The sequence below is a fragment of the Drosophila mojavensis genome, unplaced genomic scaffold (genome assembly GCF_018153725.1).
Source record: "Drosophila mojavensis isolate 15081-1352.22 unplaced genomic scaffold, ASM1815372v1 contig_36, whole genome shotgun sequence".
In the NCBI taxonomy this organism is placed as follows: Eukaryota; Metazoa; Arthropoda; class Insecta; order Diptera; family Drosophilidae; genus Drosophila; species Drosophila mojavensis.
Window position 1 is genome coordinate 5,740,060 of NW_025318858.1, and position 17,687 is coordinate 5,757,746.

General features: G+C 44.0%; 2 protein-coding genes across 8 annotated transcripts in view; both read right to left on the reverse strand.

Annotated features, from left to right (window-relative positions):
- Positions 1-9: 9 nt before the first annotated feature.
- LOC6576075 (FHIP family protein GI14169) lies at positions 10-6,654 on the reverse strand. 6 transcript variants are annotated; one of them, XM_002002042.4, is made up of 8 exons: positions 6,253-6,653; positions 5,907-5,979; positions 5,103-5,856; positions 4,623-5,019; positions 3,156-4,194; positions 2,489-3,085; positions 1,200-1,238; positions 10-922 (listed from the first exon to the last, which is right to left on the reverse strand). In XM_002002042.4, the coding sequence occupies exons 2-8, from the start codon at positions 5,953-5,955 to the stop codon at positions 498-500; spliced, it is 3,300 nt and encodes a 1,099-aa protein (XP_002002078.2). In that variant the 5' UTR covers positions 5,956-5,979; positions 6,253-6,653; the 3' UTR covers positions 10-497. The 6 variants fall into 6 exon arrangements, with proteins under 6 accessions (XP_002002078.2, XP_015020439.1, XP_015020442.1 ...); XM_015164953.3 differs by having other exon boundaries at positions 3,156-4,218; XM_015164956.3 differs by lacking the exon at positions 5,907-5,979 and having other exon boundaries at positions 3,156-4,218.
- A 150-nt stretch (positions 6,655-6,804) lies between these two features.
- Positions 6,805-17,687, reverse strand: part of LOC6576076 (proline-rich protein 36) — a 29,632-nt gene continuing 18,749 nt past the window's right edge. The window contains exons 2-9 of one of the 2 annotated variants that reach the window (XM_032728449.2): positions 9,853-13,736; positions 9,665-9,779; positions 8,836-9,318; positions 8,356-8,774; positions 7,744-8,301; positions 7,439-7,686; positions 7,221-7,367; positions 6,805-7,112 (exon numbers count right to left, since the gene is read on the reverse strand). In XM_032728449.2, coding sequence (XP_032584340.2) covers positions 6,962-7,112; positions 7,221-7,367; positions 7,439-7,686; positions 7,744-8,301; positions 8,356-8,774; positions 8,836-9,318; positions 9,665-9,779; positions 9,853-13,736 — 6,005 coding nt within the window. In that variant the 3' untranslated portion in view covers positions 6,805-6,961. Of the gene's footprint in view, positions 7,368-7,438; positions 7,687-7,743; positions 8,302-8,355; positions 8,775-8,835; positions 9,319-9,664; positions 9,780-9,852; positions 13,737-17,687 lie in introns of both variants that reach the window. The other variant, XM_032728450.2, reaches the window with a different exon arrangement.

Here is a 17,687-nt window from a genome sequence, read left to right on the forward strand (position 1 = left end):
TTGTTATAATTTCATGTTGTATATACATAAAAGCATAAAATATATATTGCAAAAATAGAAATATGTATACATATTTAAATGGTATGCTGTGGTGTATAATTTTTCCTCTTCCTTGTTCTAATTGCATTTATATAAAGGTGTATATAATATATAATATAATATGTATATGCCTATTGCTTGTAATTAGAATAAATTTTTACATTTGAACACTTAATTTGTCTGTTTTGTCAGCTAGCAACGATTTTTGATTACAATTTTAAGCTTATTAACTAAATAGATTAACGAGTGATTTTAGCTTTTTTGTTTTGTTTTGTTTCTGATCAAACGGGCGACTTTGTTCGTACGAAATTGGTTAAAAATACACATATACACTAACACATATTGATAATTTAACAGCATATAATGGACTTCATAAAAAACATAATTCAAACTGGTGAAATAAATAAACGTCAACAAATCCAATAACTATTGCGTATTGCGTAACTGCCTGTCCGTTGTCAAAGCAATTGCTCCGTGACCAGCACAACGCTCTGCTCCAGCGCCACTGCCGCCAGCTCCTTTAGCCACTCGTCCAGCAGGACGGCGCACAGTGCCAAGTCACGTGAGCGCTCCGTACCGCTGGTGTTTGCTATGATCCCCATGGAGGCCACCGAATCGAGCGACACCGGCTCCGAGTTAAAGTTGCCCGTTTGTAGGCCGCTCTCCACGCCGTGCAGCGTGCTCGACGAGTGTGTCCCGGATAAGGTTTGCGTGGAGCTACCAATCGAACTGTTGCTGCTGCTGCCCACATTAGTCTGTGGCTCCTGTCGCGGTGCTGTGCTCAGGCTCGTCTCACATGTGTTGCCCCGCGTGCTATCCTGCGCAGCACCTCGTGCACCACTTCCCTCACCACCACTGCCACCCACCAGCGTGGATGCTGCGCCTGTAATTACCAAATTGGATTAGATACTTCGCTCATGTCAGCTGCAGTCGATGGGTTAACGAGAAACGGTAAACGTAGGTTATTTAAGTGGTTACAGTTAGAGCAATATATATACAAAGCTACAGGAGGCGTCTAAATACACTCAACAGCTTCAATGCAATAATGAAGTTTTTTAGTCGGGTTGTATTACGGGTTGTTATATATCAGTATATCATATTAATATATTTTTGTTTTTATATATATTTATAGAACTTTTACTTAAGCGTGAAATATTTACCGGTGAAGAATGCGTAAATTTGTGATAAGCCAGATGAAGCTAAGTAGTATTTCGTAGTAGAATAATTTTTGTTTGTTTTTCATATCGATCAAAAACAAGTAAACAATAAAGAAAAAGAGAGACAATTTCATTATAAGCAACGACGTCTGCAGACATTGTACAAAAACTACGTTAAATGTGTTTGTTGTGTGCTGCATCAACTGCGATTCCAATGGCCAACATATTCATGTCACTCATGTGACAGTTATCATTAAATACATTTAAACATTATAATTTAATGAGATTAAATAAGCATGCGGGCATACAACGCGTAGCACGTAGCGTTTTATCTCTGAAGCACGTCAAATTCAAAGTGTAATATCACATAGCAACAATATAAAACTACATTAATTAGTCTAATTTTTTGTTGCCCGTAAATTTAGTTAGTGTTGCTTACTTAAAGTAATTTGAGCTTAAACCGAGCAGCTTAGTAAAATGAGAAATTCTAGAAATATTATATGAGCATTTTGTCTTTGCTTAGCCTTATCTCTGAAGCATGACACCATTAATGAGTAATAATATTTTATGGCAACAATGTATACATATAAAATAAAATATTTTGCCCTAATTATCAATTGTCTATCAATTTAGTTTGCTACTTTATAAATTTGTTGATAACAATAAAAAAATTTCAGTTTAAACTGTTCAAAATGTAAGCATAATAAAATGTAAATTATTATATTATGACAAATTTTGATAGCCTATAAAATTAGTTTGTGTTGTAAATTTATAAGCAAAAAATTTGAGTTTAAGCTGATCAGTTTAAGTTCAAACATGATGGTCTAGAAATATGATACAAGCATTTTATATATATTTTAAAGCTTAATATATTGTATAGCTTAAGAACTAAAGACTTTTAAAGCAACTAAAAGATATGAAAATGCATATAGTGAATACTGAACATGAATATATATTTTCATATGATAATTTATAATAATTCTTCTTCAGCATTCAGATTCATAATATAAATTGTCAGATATGAATATGTTTAACAAATTATAGTGAAATAAAGCGAACTTGATTATTTGGCCATAGGAATCAGTCAATTATAAAATGTTTCTCTATATATATATGTGTGTGTGTGTGTGTGTCTATGTGTGTGTTTAATGGCTAAGATCCCATAACCGGCTTTGTTCCAACATCCGCTGCTGTGTTTTGTTTACTTGTGAATTCTTTTTATCGTTTTTTGTTTAATAAAAAGTAAATTGTGCAAAATGGCTAGGAAAGTCGTGTAGCACAGCATCACGTACCTGAGTTTCCATTTGATGCCGGCGTGGACGAAGTTGATCTGCGGCTAAACATGCTCGTTATGGACCTGCTAATGCTGCGGCGCTTGTTGTCGCTGCGTCTGAACGGATCATAGGCACTGGTGGGCGATGCCTGCACAGGCGTTGCTGCCGACAGCGTTGCATAGGTGGAACGCTGTTGCGCTTGTTGTTGTTGTTGCTGCTGCTGCTGCTGCGTGTGGCTGTTGGTTTGCGCCAGCTGCTGATGCTGCTGTTGGTGTTGGAGCTGTTGATGCAGCGGTGAATTGTCAGTGATCTTGCGCGCATTGACCAAACGGAACTCGCGATCGATCAGGTACGAGCGAGCCACATCGATAATCTCCAGCGAGTTCTCTGCGACCGGCAGCTCAGCATCGATTTGCTGCTTGAGCATTCGCAGCACCTGATGGAACGACGGCGTGTCCGAGGTGATGGCAATGTCGGAGCGCAGCAACAGCGAGTGGATGAGCGGCAGTGGGTACCAGGCGAGTCGTGTGATTAGCCCAGTTAAATGCAGGTTCACGTACAACGAGTTGCTCGTAAAGGTTTGCAGTTTGCTCCAAATGGCATTCAGAAAGGGACCTGTCCAAGTGGCGGAAGCAGAACGTGCATCAAAATGTGCTCTATGAAAGTATATCATCTTGCTACTCACCTAAGCTTACGGTGCCCTGCGCAAACAAATCCTCCGAGAAATCCAGGTCGGTGAGCAATATCTCGTTGCGACTGCTGTGCGATATGCGCCACGAGTCGCGTCGCCCACTGCTGATGCTGCTGCTATTGTTGTTGTGCTCCAGATCTGTGTCGCTGGCTGATGCTGTTGTTGTTGTGGTCACATCGATGCCCTCGGCATCCTCATCGGCAGGCCGCCACTTGAAGGACTCGTATCCACTGGATTCGCCTATCGATTGCAGGCTATCTAGCTGCTTTTCGCCCGCTTCGCTGGCAACAGGCGCCGCAACCACCGGAGCTGCTGTGCCAAATTCGCTGAAGAACTGCCTGGCCAGCTCCAGAGCATGGGCCGTAGCTCGTGCCTGACCCTGCCTGGGCCACTTTTGATATCGATAGCTGTTCGCCCACTTCCTGCAGTCGCGCTGACACTGAGCGATCCGCGAGTGTGCCTCAAACAGATACGCCTGCACGTTGGCATACAGGCTGTCGCCCGTGTAGTGGCCATAGTAGTTCCAATTGGCTCCAATCGTTTTGCTCATGACCGGCGAAGGTAAGCTGAGCAGCATGGAAGGTGCTGTTGCTGTTGTCGTTGCGGTTGCTGCTGGGTCAACCAGCTCCTGAACACTCTTTGGTCGCGCCAGGTCACGAGCGCGCTTCATCACATCGGGCGTCAGTTCCAAAAAGAACTCGGTCGTGTTTAGATACGGATCAATCTTGTTGATCTTGTGCCGATGCGAGATGGGCACATGCTTGCCAGGCAGCATATACTTCAGCAACAGCTCCAGCATCAGGTCCTCGCAGTGCAGACCCAACAGTGTATCAAACAGGGCCATCGTAACCATGCACAAATTGGCATCAGGCGAGTGTAGCCGCTCCACAAGAGCATCCAAAATTCGTTCACCGTCAAATTTCTCCGTATCCAAGAGAAATTTGACAAAGGCACGCATAAGGCCGGGCTCCGTAATGGAGCGTAATATCAAGTCCAGATAGGACATAGCCGAGATTTGTGAGTCGATGTTCGTCTGAAAATGTTTGCCCTTCAGTGTCTGCGAATTGGAGCGCAAAAAGTTGTTTCGAGATTTCGAGGCGAGGTGTTTGTGTTTTGGTTAGCTTGGGGTCGGCCCAAAAAGAGAAGAATAGGATAGCACACACATACTATATACTACGCTTATGTAGCACACATCACAAATGATAATATTTATTATTGAATGAATATAAAGCGAAGAAATGAATACATATGTATATTCCTCTCATTGAGGAAGTCAATTTTCTTTTGATTGCGCATAAACGTAGTTATATAGATAGATATATAGGTGGAAAGCAAACACACACTGAGACAAGAGCACCAAGAGTATTTGACAATTGACAATTTTTTGCAACCAACACCACAGAAATGCATCGAAGACAAGTTTTTACGTGTGAGAGCACAAAGCAAAAAACGGAGACTCACCTGCAGTATAGCCGGGCCCAGCACCGGCACTATGAAGCCCTGATACATAAAGTCGAGCAACTGTTGCTTAATCATCTCATGGGCCACCTGCACGACGGCATTGCAGAACTCGAGGGCGTTCATAAAGAGCGTCAGCTCGGGTATTTCAGTGACATCGTCGGGCGTGATGCGATGCCAGTCAATGGAGTTGATCTCGATGCTGTTCGGAAGGCGTGAATAGAGTCCACCGAGACCGGTGACAAGCAGCGGGCAAATGGACGAGTATTGTGCTATGTAGTGGCCAATGTTGGAGTTCTTCTGCGACAGAGCCATGCAGAGCAACAGAGCGTCGCGCGCCTGATGACCCAAGCTGCCCTCCCGATGCACGTATGGTATGAGCAGGGAAAATATGATGAAACTAAGAAGGAAATAAATATAAATAATCATCGTGTGCCACAATATATAGCTAACTAGCTTTCGCTGATTAAAAGATCGACTCACTTGGTTGTTGTTCCACTTTTGGGGGCAGGCAAGCTTCCGTTCTGTATTTGCTCCTGCACCTGGGTTTGGGCCGAAAAGAAGAATAGATCGAGCAGATGGACATTCTGCATGAGGACGACGCACAGCTGGTTCAGTAATATGACCAAACGTTTCTCCAGGTCAGGCGGAAAGATTTCGCCTTGACTCGAAGCGAGTATCTTGAGCAACGGCCGCAGAAATGGCTCGTGACACAGCAGCTGGTGGCGCGAGTGGCTCACCAGCAGTTCGTACAGTTTCAGTTGCTCCAGACGCACAGCGTTCGCATAGCGACCCGTGGAGCTGGCCCATTCGTACAGCTTGTCCAGCAGATTCTCGCTGAGCAAGTACTCCAGGCAGGGCGCTGCTGGGGGTGCCGCATCGGCCGAGGGTAGCGACACCTTGTTGCAGTGATGCAGCTCAACCAGTAGCAGCGTTACCATGTAATCTAAATGCGAGACCACGCCCAGCACATCATCGTGCGTGGGCGTGCCCGGATGCTGAATAATTTCGTGCGCCTGCTGCCAGTGCTTACAGAAGCTATCGTAGCAGGCGCGCGGATCACAGTCTGTGGCTGCGTCTATGGGTCGTTGACGCATCGTCGTTGCAGTGCCAGAGCTGCCGTTGCCAGAGCTGCTACCGCTGCGCGTCAGACTTTGACGCAATGGACTCGTACGAAGCCAACTCATTATTTTGGGTTCGTTCCGTTCGGCTATTCCGTTGAGCTTTGGCGGCGTTGCTGCGATAAGTGTAGTTGTAGTAATTTGGCATGTATTGTTGTTATCTTACAGTTTGTGCTTTGTCCGAGCTTTGTGTGAGTATTTTCGTTGCCATACATAAATTTACAAATAGATTTTTACAGCTGAAACAGACGAAAGCGTCAAACAGATAAGCTTTAACTAATGCATCTTCAGCAACGAGTACACCAATAGCAGCAACAGCAACAGCAACAATCACAACAAGAATATACACAAATATACATACAAACATTTGCATCATACACTCACTCACTCATTCACATACATACAAACAAATGTATTTATTGGGGCAGGCGAGCGAGCAAGTGGCGTTTGATAGTCACTGAAGCGCTGCAAATTGTTGTTGGCACATATTGCTTACTAAGTTTGCTGATTACCTGCTGAATTTTCATAGTCCACTTCGTCATCGTCTTGGCGTTTTTTGGTGTGCTGAAAAAGATTTTTTCAACCAGGTATTGCCTCTTAGCGCGCGTAACACCACCACAAGCTTTTTTAACTGTCTTTAATTTTTTGGCACTGGGAAATTATAGCGAAAAGACGACGTCGACGACAGCACGGCCCCGTCCTTGTGCGCGCACTTGACAGGGGGAAAATACGCAATAGTGATTTGTTTGCTGTTCAACAACATGCACCGAACATTGTTAACACCTTAATGCCTCATTTTGGTATATTTTGGATTGGTTTTACGCGAAATTATTTCATTTTTATAAATATTTACAACAAATAGAAAGTAATGAATGAATTGGTGGTAGTCGAGCGATAGATTTGTGGTGGTCGCCCGATTCCGATAAATTAGACCATTGTGAATAGTGTTTACAACACTAGTCTCTAATAATCCGATTGCTTTTTATTTTGACTCATCGATAATATACACTTCGCGCCTAGTCTATCGAAAAAAATTAATTCAAATTATTGAATAATCTAATAGATTTATTTCTGCTGAATCGCTATTTATTGATTAATTTTAATAGACATACACTTTATTTAGCATACAAATTACGAAGTTATATTATAAACGCGTTATTACAAAAAGAACAACAGCACACAAAGAGGATATGCAATGAATAGTTTGTGTATATATAGACATTAACTGTTTGTCAAGCTCCTTAGATTAACGTTCTTTTGCGGATCATTTTCATTAATGAATATTCTTGTCAATGCCGTCCTTCTTCTTAATTTCATAAAACCATTAACCAAGTTAGAGTTGCACATTTTAAAAATTCTTTGTATGATTTTGCTAACAAATAACATAGTTAAATAAATTGTCTCTAAATATTTGTAATAATAGGTTGTATAAAACGGAAGGGGTCTACAAGAGTGTGTCCAAATGTCAACTCAAACTCACATCGGCAATAGCGACGGACCGACACTGCTACTTCGTGAGCTGGGCCTCTCTATGGTCATAGTTTGCTGTGGTACTTGGCTATCGGTGCTTATGCCCAAACCCGCATAGATTTCCTTCATCACAAACAATATGGTGTCCTCAGAGCCCCTGTAAAATGTAGTAGAAAGTTACAATCTTGATTTAAGCATCATTTCATCATTATTTCATCCACTACTCACCAATAGCACACATGGCTACTGAGTGCAAAAATATACTCGTTGATGAACTCCAGTGGCGCCTCCTGCAGCACGTAGTCCACGCGTTTCGAGTCATTCAATTTACCCAGCGGAAAATCAAGCTCAATAAATTCAGGATCTGACGCTGTCGTGGACTCTGAATCGGTACGATTACGCGCATGCGCAGAAGTGGTCGCTGTTGATAAATCATCCGTGTCCTCACTTTGTTTATGGAATATCTGCGAATTACTCTATAGAATTGGTTATTAACCAAATCGATTGTCAATGTTAATCTACTTGTAACTTACTGAGTTGACTTCCTTTTCCAGCGTCTCCTCGGCCTCCTTCTTGACCCTGGTCACCGTAGCCAAGAAATTGACGCTATCTAATGTCGTCTTGAACGTATCCATGAATCGTTGCTTTATGTCCGCTCCGACGCGTGTCATTGTCTCCTTCAGCTCAAGATGCATGCGCTTACGTCCTTTGTGATGTGGAATCAAGACCGGGCGAATGCCTTTCATATCCGGATTGACTAGCGCCTCTATACGATACGCAACCGGATCGAAAGGATGGAATATATTGTAGAAGCCCGCACATGTGGGTAGCCGAAAGTCAAGGCCGAGCTTATCGATGCCACGTATGGTCACAAACATGCCAATGGGTGAGCCCAGAGCAAAGAACTTCTTTGGATGGAAAATTAGCTGCGTGTAGTTGATCACCGGCTGCCCAGTGCCAGCCGGCCCAATGCCCATGGCGTAGCTGACCTGCTTGGGCATCATTGCATCGTTGTTGGGCAGTTGTACGTTTTTCGATTCGGTCCCCTTCTTCTGTGGTAGTTGATCAGGATTCTCCTGTTGAATATTTAGCTTTTGTATTATATTGCTTAAAATGTAGTCTTTGGTCTCTGCTCATTGGCTCACCTTATTTTCCTCTTCGCTCTCCTTGAGCGGCTCCTGGTGACACAGCAGATCAAAGAGTATTAACGAGCCGAGACTGTGGCCAGCCAGCGAGACACCGCCATTGAATTCCGGATGTCGCATTCGATACTTTAGATAGGTTTCATTCAAGGCATCAGCCACCGTGTTCATGATCTTCTGACAGTATTTGGGACTGGTATAGAAGAGCACATCTAGCAACGTGTCGTTTGTGAAGTTGCGCAATCGTGGTATGGACTCTAAGGTAATGGACTTCAGCTTCTCATCAATGCCAAGCTCTTCAGAGTGCAAATGACCATGCCATTCAATAGGCAGCACTTCCACACGTCCCACTAGGCCCATGTCCGTGGAGTTCTTGTAGTGGGACTGCACCAGCTGCTGGGCAATGTATCGGAAATCATCCACTAAAGAAAAGGGTTGAGTAAATGATTTTTTAATTTGAATGAGTTTGTGTTTTTCACATACCGACTTCCTCGACATTGCGCATCTTTAGATCACAAGCCGAGCCAATGCCATGTACCATGAACAGCAAATGATCCACACGCTGAGATTCGCCCTGTTGTATCTTAAAGTCATTCAAATCCCGTTTCACGACCAACGGCCGTGACGTGCCTTGCACGCTGCTTCCCCATGTATCGGCGGGCGAGGGTGGCATGAAGTGGACAATGACATTGGGTCCATGCATGGTCACCTGCTCACCATTGGCCAGCGGTATCTTTTTATGCCATTCGTTTGTTTCGGTCGCGTGCCTATACTCCATCTCAAGTGCTTCTGCAGTTTGCTCCGCGTAGGGCACATATTTACCATCGACGCCCTTATAGAACCAGGAACAGCGGCGCACCTCAATGGCCTTTCCCTCCCAATAGACGGGTGTTTTGGTGCGCTCTTTGATGTTGACATCGTAGCGACCGCCCTCGACGGGCACAATGACTGATGAATCGGTTTCCTCTGTGGAAAGTAGAGAGAGAGAGAATTTTAATGTAATTTTAACTAGATCTCTAAAATCAGCGAGAGTGTTATTTTGCACGCATTGAAAATGGGATGTCTGAGAATTATTCTCAGGTTTTCCTAAATGCAGATGAAGGCGTGTCAGACCAAAAAGAGTATCTACGTTCTTGATCATGAGAGCAAGCTGAGTTGATTAAACCTTGATTAAACATTTTGGATACCAAATTCAGGGTATTTCCTTGTAGGGCAACTCGATTTTCCAACTTGTTTAGCTATTGAATTTAGTGCCGAATTCAACTCTAAATCAAGCTTTGCCAAAGCGTTCCTTCTTGTCCCTGACACTTACCGCTATTCAGGCTAGTTTCCAGCAGCGCTGAGTCATAGTGACTAAATGGTGTCCACACGAATTTACCATCCACATTGCGTTTGTAGAACCAATGCGGCAATACGGGCGTGTAGACCTGTAAATGGAGAACAATATCAATATCAATATCTGTTCATGCATTGCGTATTTCATCTCGACTTGAGACTTACCAAGGCTTCGCCAGTTGGCACCGTGGACGAATTCTTATCGTTGGCCATTCTCAGTTGCTGCAGGAGCTCCTCGGGCAGTTCGCCCAGATGTGACTGCAATAGATAATCGGACTGGCGATCGGCCTGATGCTGATTATTTGTTGGATTGGCAGCTGAGCCCGGTGCAGCTGTGGAGAACTCCGAGCAGGCAGATGAGGGCGGCTCCACAACGTTGGAGACAGACGTTTGGGAGCGCTGCTCGAAGCGCTTGTTTGGCAAGCCGCTGTGCACAATATCGTATTTGAGTTCACCCGGTGCGGCTGGCTGATCCTGCAGCGGAGGATTGTTAAAGAAGTTCTGTATGCGTTGATCCTCCTGCCCCTGTCCGCCGGCGGCAAAGTGATCAAAGAAATTGGCCGAATTACAGCCAGTCAGCGACTGTTGCTGTTGCTGTGGCTCTGGCTGTGTTTGAGGCTGTGCGACTGGCCCTGACCCCTCTACGGGGCTACCGAAATAGCCCGAAAATGTGTTCACACTTGAATTTTGATAAAAATGTTCGTTTGAATTTTGCGTTTGCTGTGCAGCTTGCTGAGAGTCGCTGATCAGTCGCTCAAAGCCAAGTGCCTGAGTGGAATGAGGCGTGGCGGTGTCACCAGCCGGCGGCTCTTGCGCTAGTGCGGGTGGTGCTACGTTATCCAATGGAGGCAACTCCGGAAACTGTCCCGCCTGCTGAGCTGTTCCAAAGAAATTGAAATCGTTGCCGTTCCCTGCCGGCGTAAAGAAGCTAAGCAGAGCCGAAGGAGCAGCCGCGGCTGTTGATGTGGGTGCTGGTTCGGCGGCTCTACGGAATGGATTCGCCTGTGAGGCGTTGTCCTGGTTGGCCGCTGCTTGTGGTGGTGGCGGCGGCGGTGCTGCTGCTGCTACTGTTGCAGGTTTTGCAGTCTCTGCTTCTGGTAACACCGGCTCAATAGTCTGTGCGGCGAAAAGTGAGTTGCCGTCTGCTTGAGTGCTGGGCTCCACAAAGCCAATGGGCGGTGTCAACGGATCTTGGGGCAGCGGTGTGGTTACTGTCTGTGCAAACGGATTAAAGAATGTGGTTGTTGTCTGAGTGGTCAACGCAACGCTGGGCAGATGTGAGACAGCGGCCGGTGCCTGCGCAGGTGGTGCAAATAAATCGGTTGTTGTGGTAGTTGGCTGTGGTGCTGCTACTTCTAGAGCCTCCTGAACCGGCCCACCTGTACTGTGCCCTGTGTACTGTGCAAAGAGGCTGTTGGCGTTAAAGATTGGCTGTGGCGCGCTTGTTTCTGCTATAGCTTCCTGATTCTTTGAATCGGACTCTGCTGTTGTTGTTGCCGCAGGTGGGTAAAGCTCTACGCTCTGACCCGCTTCAGCAGTGCCTGCTGCTGCTGGTACTGGCACAAATAATGGAGTTTCTTCACCAGCTTCAGTCGTTGCTGTTCGTATAGGTGGAAAAAAGACAGGCACTGCTGAAAGTTCTTGAAATAAAGCAGTTGGCGGTGTTTTGGGAGTCTCTTGACTTGGTTCGTCGACCTTGCTAGCGGTTGGCTGATCAGCTTCAACTGTTGGTGGTGCTGGTGCACTAACCAAGGAAGTTTCCTGCTCTGATTCCTTTTGCTGATTTGTCTGCTGCGGCTCTGGCTTGACATCCAACTGTGGCGTGAATAGAGTTGCTGTTGGTCCTTGTGAGAATATGGGCAAACTCTGCGATGTTGGGAATAATGGAACCTCCGAAACAGCTGAAGTTGAAGCCGGAGCAAATAGTGTAACCTCCTGACTTTGATTTGAAGTGCTGTTCAGCTCTGCACTCTGAGTCTGCGACGTGAAAAGATTGTTGCTTGTGTCCGTTAGAAGTTCTTGTTTTGCTTCAGTCGAGCTGGAAAAGAGAGGAGCCTCCTGAACTTTATCGGATGGTGCTGGCGCAAAGAGCGAGGCAGCTGGTGCACTGGCTTCGTGCGGCTGATAGAGCCCCGTCGATGTCTGTGGTGTAAAGAGCGATGTTGCTGGCGCAGCTGGTGGTGCTGCAGCTGCAAACAGAGGAACTTCCTGGCTGGGCGCTGGTGCAGCTGATGAAGTTGGTGCTGCAAATAGTTCAACTTCTTTTGGCTCTGTTCCACCAAAGGGATTAAAAATAGCAGCGGGTGCTGTGTAGGGTGCAAAGGGCGTGGCTGCTAATGCTGTGGGCTGACCAAAGGCGGTTGGAGCCTGCGCTGTTTCCTGCGCTGTCAGTGGACTCTTGTAGAGACGCGTACCCTTCTGCAGGCGATACGACGAGTGAGCAGGTCCAGCTGCTGGCGGTGGTGCTGCTGCACCCGTTGGAGCTGGTGCTGCTCCTGCTGACGTTTGTGGAGGTGCTGCAAATGCCGCTGGCGGTGGCGCTCCTGCAGACGTTTGTGGAGGTGGTGCAACTGCCGCTTGCGGTGGTGCTCCTGCTGCCGCTGGTGGTGGTGCTGCTCCTGCTGACGTTTGTGGAGCTGCTGCAAGAGCCGCTTGCGGTGGTGCTCCTGCTGCACCTGGTGGTGGTACTACAGCTGTTGCTGCCTTTGATTCAGTTGCTACCACTGGTGGTGGGGCTTCAACTCCTGGCGTTGCTCCTACTCCTGATGGTGGTGCTGCTGCTACTGCCGTTTGTGGCGATGCTCCGACTCCTGCTGTTGGTGGTGGTCCTGCTGTTACTGCCGCTTGTGGCGGTGCTCCTACTACTGCTGGTGGTGGTGGTGCTGCTGCTGCCACTGATGGTGGTACCTGCGCGACTGTTTGTGACTGAGAGACAGCGGGTTGCTGTGAGACTGCTCCTGGCTGAGTAAATGCCTGTGGTGCAAATGCTGCTGATGGCTGTACAGGTGTTGCTGGTCCACTAGCCGCTGTTGCTGGCGTAAAGAAATTAGCCGGCGTTGCAGCAACTGCGGCAGGATTGAAGTAACCACCTACAGTGGGTGGTGCTGCGGATGGCGCGAAATAATCTGCAGCAGCCGACGGAGCTGCTGGCGTAAAATAGTTTGCAAACGGCTGCGGAACGGCAGCAGAGGATGTGTTGATCTCAAAGTAGCCAACAGAATCAGCTGGATTGTAGGCGGTCTGTGGTGGCGGTGCCGCAGGCTCGTTGCTTCTGCCTGTGGCCGATTGCACAAGGCCCGAAATGTTCTGTAACACGCCAGATGGCACTAGATTAGTGAGCGAGAAGAGGCCACCACTCTTGCGTTCCTCTTGAACGGGCAGTGGAGCAGGCTGCTCGTAAGTTGCTGCGCCTGCTGCCGATGGCTGTGGGGGATATGGTGGTGCTTGAAAGGGATCAGCAGCTGGCACTGGCTGCTGTTGCTGCTCCGAGAGTCCCGGTATAGGCGCGTATAGTTTCTTCCTGGCGCTGATGCGATAAGTGTTCTGTCCAGCCGATGGGGGCGGCGGTGGCAAAGTGCCAGCTGCTAGGCCTGGCACCTCTGTGGGTGCATAGAATTTCGGTGGCTCTGGTGCAGCCTCGCCAGCATGTGCCGGTGGTGCGGCGTAGAAGGGCGGTGGCGCAACAGCTGCTGCGTGCACTTGACCCGCCTGCTGTATATAAGTTGGCTGTATATCCAGTTGAGGCTGAGCCTCGTCCGCTTCCCGTGTGCCCGCGTATATGCGCTTCGAGAACGTCGAGAAGACGTTGGAGGCCACCGAGGGCAGGGCGCCAAACGAGGACGCCGCCTGGCTAAGCAGAGAGTCTGCGGCAAGCGGCGGCTCTAGCAACGGATTCGCATTGGCATCCGCAACGCTCTGATATGGATTGTTGGATGCGTTCGCTGCTGTCACCGAGTCGTCGCTGCTGCTGGCGTTCAAGTTAATCTCGTCAAGCGCTTCGCTCTCGTCAATACCGGACGGCTGTCCAACGGTCACCAGGGTTTTGGGCTCTGCAAAAGCATATCGAAACGAAAACCAAATGAGTTATTCTCCTAGCCTCAGTTTCCGGAAGTAAACGTAATAAACTAATCAATATGCTAATCAAAATCAACGCGGCCTCCAACTGGTCATTATCTAGTGATTAGCTATAGAGCAGAGTATAGCGAAGCAGCACAGTTAATTTCAGTTGATCTATGATCGAATAAAGTATCGCATTTTTAATCTATTTCTTTTTCTTATACTCATTCACGAACATAAAATGAGTATATTGTTTACTATTCATTTTAGGCAATACTTTATTTTATTTTCTTATTTTCGTTTCGCAGTAATTATCAATAAAAATATATGTTTCATATATTTTATGGAATCGAGTAAAACTATAAAAGGAATAACTTTGTTTTAAATAAACATATATATCCTGCATATTTTTTTGGGGTGAATTTTTAACGATAACAACTTGTTACAACAACAACAAGTTACAAAACATGTTCATTCAAAATCATGTCATCTTATTTCTTTTTCTTTTATTAAACATTTTTACAACTTTAAATATTTTTACATAACTTGAAGAGCTAGACATACAAACTCCAACACGTTACAAACGATTTTCATTAAAAATTTATTCTTCTTGCTTTTTCAAAACACAATCCACACTTCTAATCAAATTATAATCATTATTATTTTTTGGCGATCTTCATTGCTCAATTATATGATATCAAATATTTATGCGCTTGCGCCCGTCCAAGCTTCATAAAAAGCCAAAAATTGGCATTAGGCAAGCTCAAATGTCATGACATTTGAAGAAGTTGTTAGCTTTAGCTGTTATTTCTTTATTTATTTACGTATTCCTATCATCTTTGAGTGTGTATATGTGTGTGTGTGTGTGTTAGTTAGTCGTTGGGCTGAAAGAAAGTTAGTGCAAATGCAGATGCAGTTGACGCTGAGGCTGAGGCTCTGGCTAAGGCTGACTGAGACTGAGGGCTTAAAGCTGTTGAGCGATGCCATGGCAAACGTGCCATTTGGCTGGCTGAGCGTCGGTAGTAAGAATTCACCTCGATCTTAAAACGTGATTCGAACTGTGGACTGTGTGGCTGTGTGCCGGCCTTTGGTTCGCTTTTTTCTGTTTTTAACACCTTGTTGTAGCCGCTGTAACCAGTGTTCAAGTATTCCAAGCATTGCAATTTGAAATCGTAAATATTTATGCTCGCGTTTGGCATATTTGCGAGCACTCGACAGCTGCAGCAACAGCGATAAAAGCTAGCCAGAGCAGTGAGATCAGCTTAGAGCAGCTCATTTCTAACAGTTAGATAGATAGAGCTCTTAGAATTTATCAGGTGTCCGGCATCAGTGTGTGTGATTGTTGCATAACTGTGATTAGTTCTAGCTGGCAGCTAGCGATAGAGCAGGTACTTGATATAACGACCCAGTTAATCTCAATTGTCACGAATGGCTGTATATCTGTTTGCTCTGAATCATCTTTATGCTTTACAATTTAAATACGGGCAATTTGAGTATTTAGCAACACTGTACTTATGCGTAACAGGCGTTGTAATTATCGATATGTCCCTAAGCTTTACATTCGAAGGGAAAATGTCGTAAGGGAAATTTTTCTCATAAGGAAAAGTACGATAGTTAATTAAGTCTTAATTAAGTATTGTAATATTTTAATCGATAACATTTAATTTTCTGATGAGCTGCAAATGCAGCTGAAGTAATTGCAAGACTTGATAGCGATAGATTATAACAAGTTTACATAACAGAAATTAAGTTGGAATATGCATATTAAGAAATTAAGTAGGAATATGCATATTAAGCGAAGAATCATTAATAAAACTTGATGGAATTGATAAGCAATTAGCTACAGATATTATAAATATAAATAGCGACAAACTTACAAATAAACCTACTGAGAAAGACTTTTAGGATAGGAAATAAATGAATTTGTACAGTAATAAATATTGGATAACTATTTATCAGATTTTTCCTTGACATTAATGGGCAAAAAAACTCGAGAAACTATTTGTCAAAACCAGCAAAATAGTTATAATTATTTATTCTACACGTATTTTAATATGTCATTTCAGAAAATAAAAAGTACCGGAAAACCATTCAGAGATAATAAAACAAAAACATTTGTTGTTCTCCAGTTAACTTGAGGTATTATGCCATATTTTCCATATAGTATATAGATTTCAATTCACTTGACTTTGTCGCTTTTCTGCGTTGGCGTCTCATAGTTTGTTTTTTTGTTTTTTTTTGTAAGGCGTCAGCCAATTGTTTGACTAATGTAACTCCATAAGCCGACCAAAGCAAACAAATACAAAAAACAACAATGAAAACAAAACCATCGACAGCAAACAACTTTAAACAAATTTTTAGCTATAGACCGTATTGGAAAACGATTTGTAAGGGGGACGTACGGCTTAAAAGTCATTAAATAACAGCAAAAATTTCCAGTTTTGTCTTGAAATGTTTTTTTTCTTCCTCTTTTTTGTTGTAGTTTTTTTCATTTACCTATTTTTTTTTATGTATATATATACATATATATATATATATTTTTTTTTAAATATTTACAAAAGGCCGACAATGACAATGACGCATTTTTGACAAATTGTTAAAGCAAATATATGTGTCTATATACGTATGTATATGTGCGATTGTCTAACCGCAAAGTCTAGGCACATATGAAAAGTAGAACAGCAGAGCTCAAATAAGGTCCGAACCGCACATTAGGCATAAAAAAAAACTAAAAAGAAATGAAGAGGAATTCGCTTTGGCATGACATCATAACGATCATAAACGAATCGAGCCAGCATAAGCACTTAAGACAAGCAAAAAAAAAAAAAAAAAAAGAGTAAAAAAAAACCAGTCGCTGTCGTCTGCTCCAAGTGCCTGCACATAATAGCACTCAAATAAAACAATTAAGGCACACATAAGCACGTCAAGAGACGATGAAATCATTTGCAGGATACACACACATACTTACACTCTGCACAACCAATAAAGATGCCCCGAAAAGATTGCCAGCAATTTGGGTTTAAGGCTCGTGCAGGTCGCATGCCAAAAATTGAGGGATCCAACACAAAAATGTATAAGAAATGTTGAAAAGCAAAAAGAAAAGAAACGAAACGAAGAAAACAAAATAAATAAATAAACACCAGCTTTGGCATTTTTGGCATTGAACCCTCCGGCAACGAAATGCCCAAAAAACAAGAGCGAAATGAAATCAAAATAAAACTCAAAAACTCAATAAAAATGCGTGCTTGGAGCTGCTTGGAGACGCTGCTGTGCGATGCTCGAGACGACGGTTTGTCTGCCAGCGGCAAAACGATGATATAAATAAAATGCACGATTTTTCTATAACCATCACAACAAGAGCCCAAAAACAACCAACAAAACACTAGAAGATGCCAAAGAAGACGAAAAAGAAGATGAAAATGTTCAACATTTTTTGTTTGTTTTTATTTTGTTTTCCTAATGTTGTCGAAGCCATTTATACACTTGGCTTCTTCTCTGCAGAACATTTTGTAAAGGCCAAAAAAATAATGTCGATTAGTGAGATATAATTGCGGCTAATATATGTAAAATGTTAGAGCTTTAATATTTAGGTTTTTTCATAGAGCTGATGTATAATTAAGTAAAAATAGTTTTCGATTTAATTGCTAAGAATTATTTTTAAATGCGCTGAACCAGTTTGAGCTAGATATAATGCTTTCTGTACAGATTTCATGTCCATACAAAACAAAAACTATGAGCTCAGCTGTAGCGGCTGGTACAAGGGATAAACCTCGAGTTCTGGACTATGACTGAATCATGGACTTATTCTAATTATATTACAGCCGAGTCCCGATAACTATAAATGGTATGAGGAGCAATTTTGTTTTCTCGATTTACATAGAAATTCAAACTATCGAGAATTATCTAGAACGAACTTGTTACAAATTATCAAGACTCGACTGTAT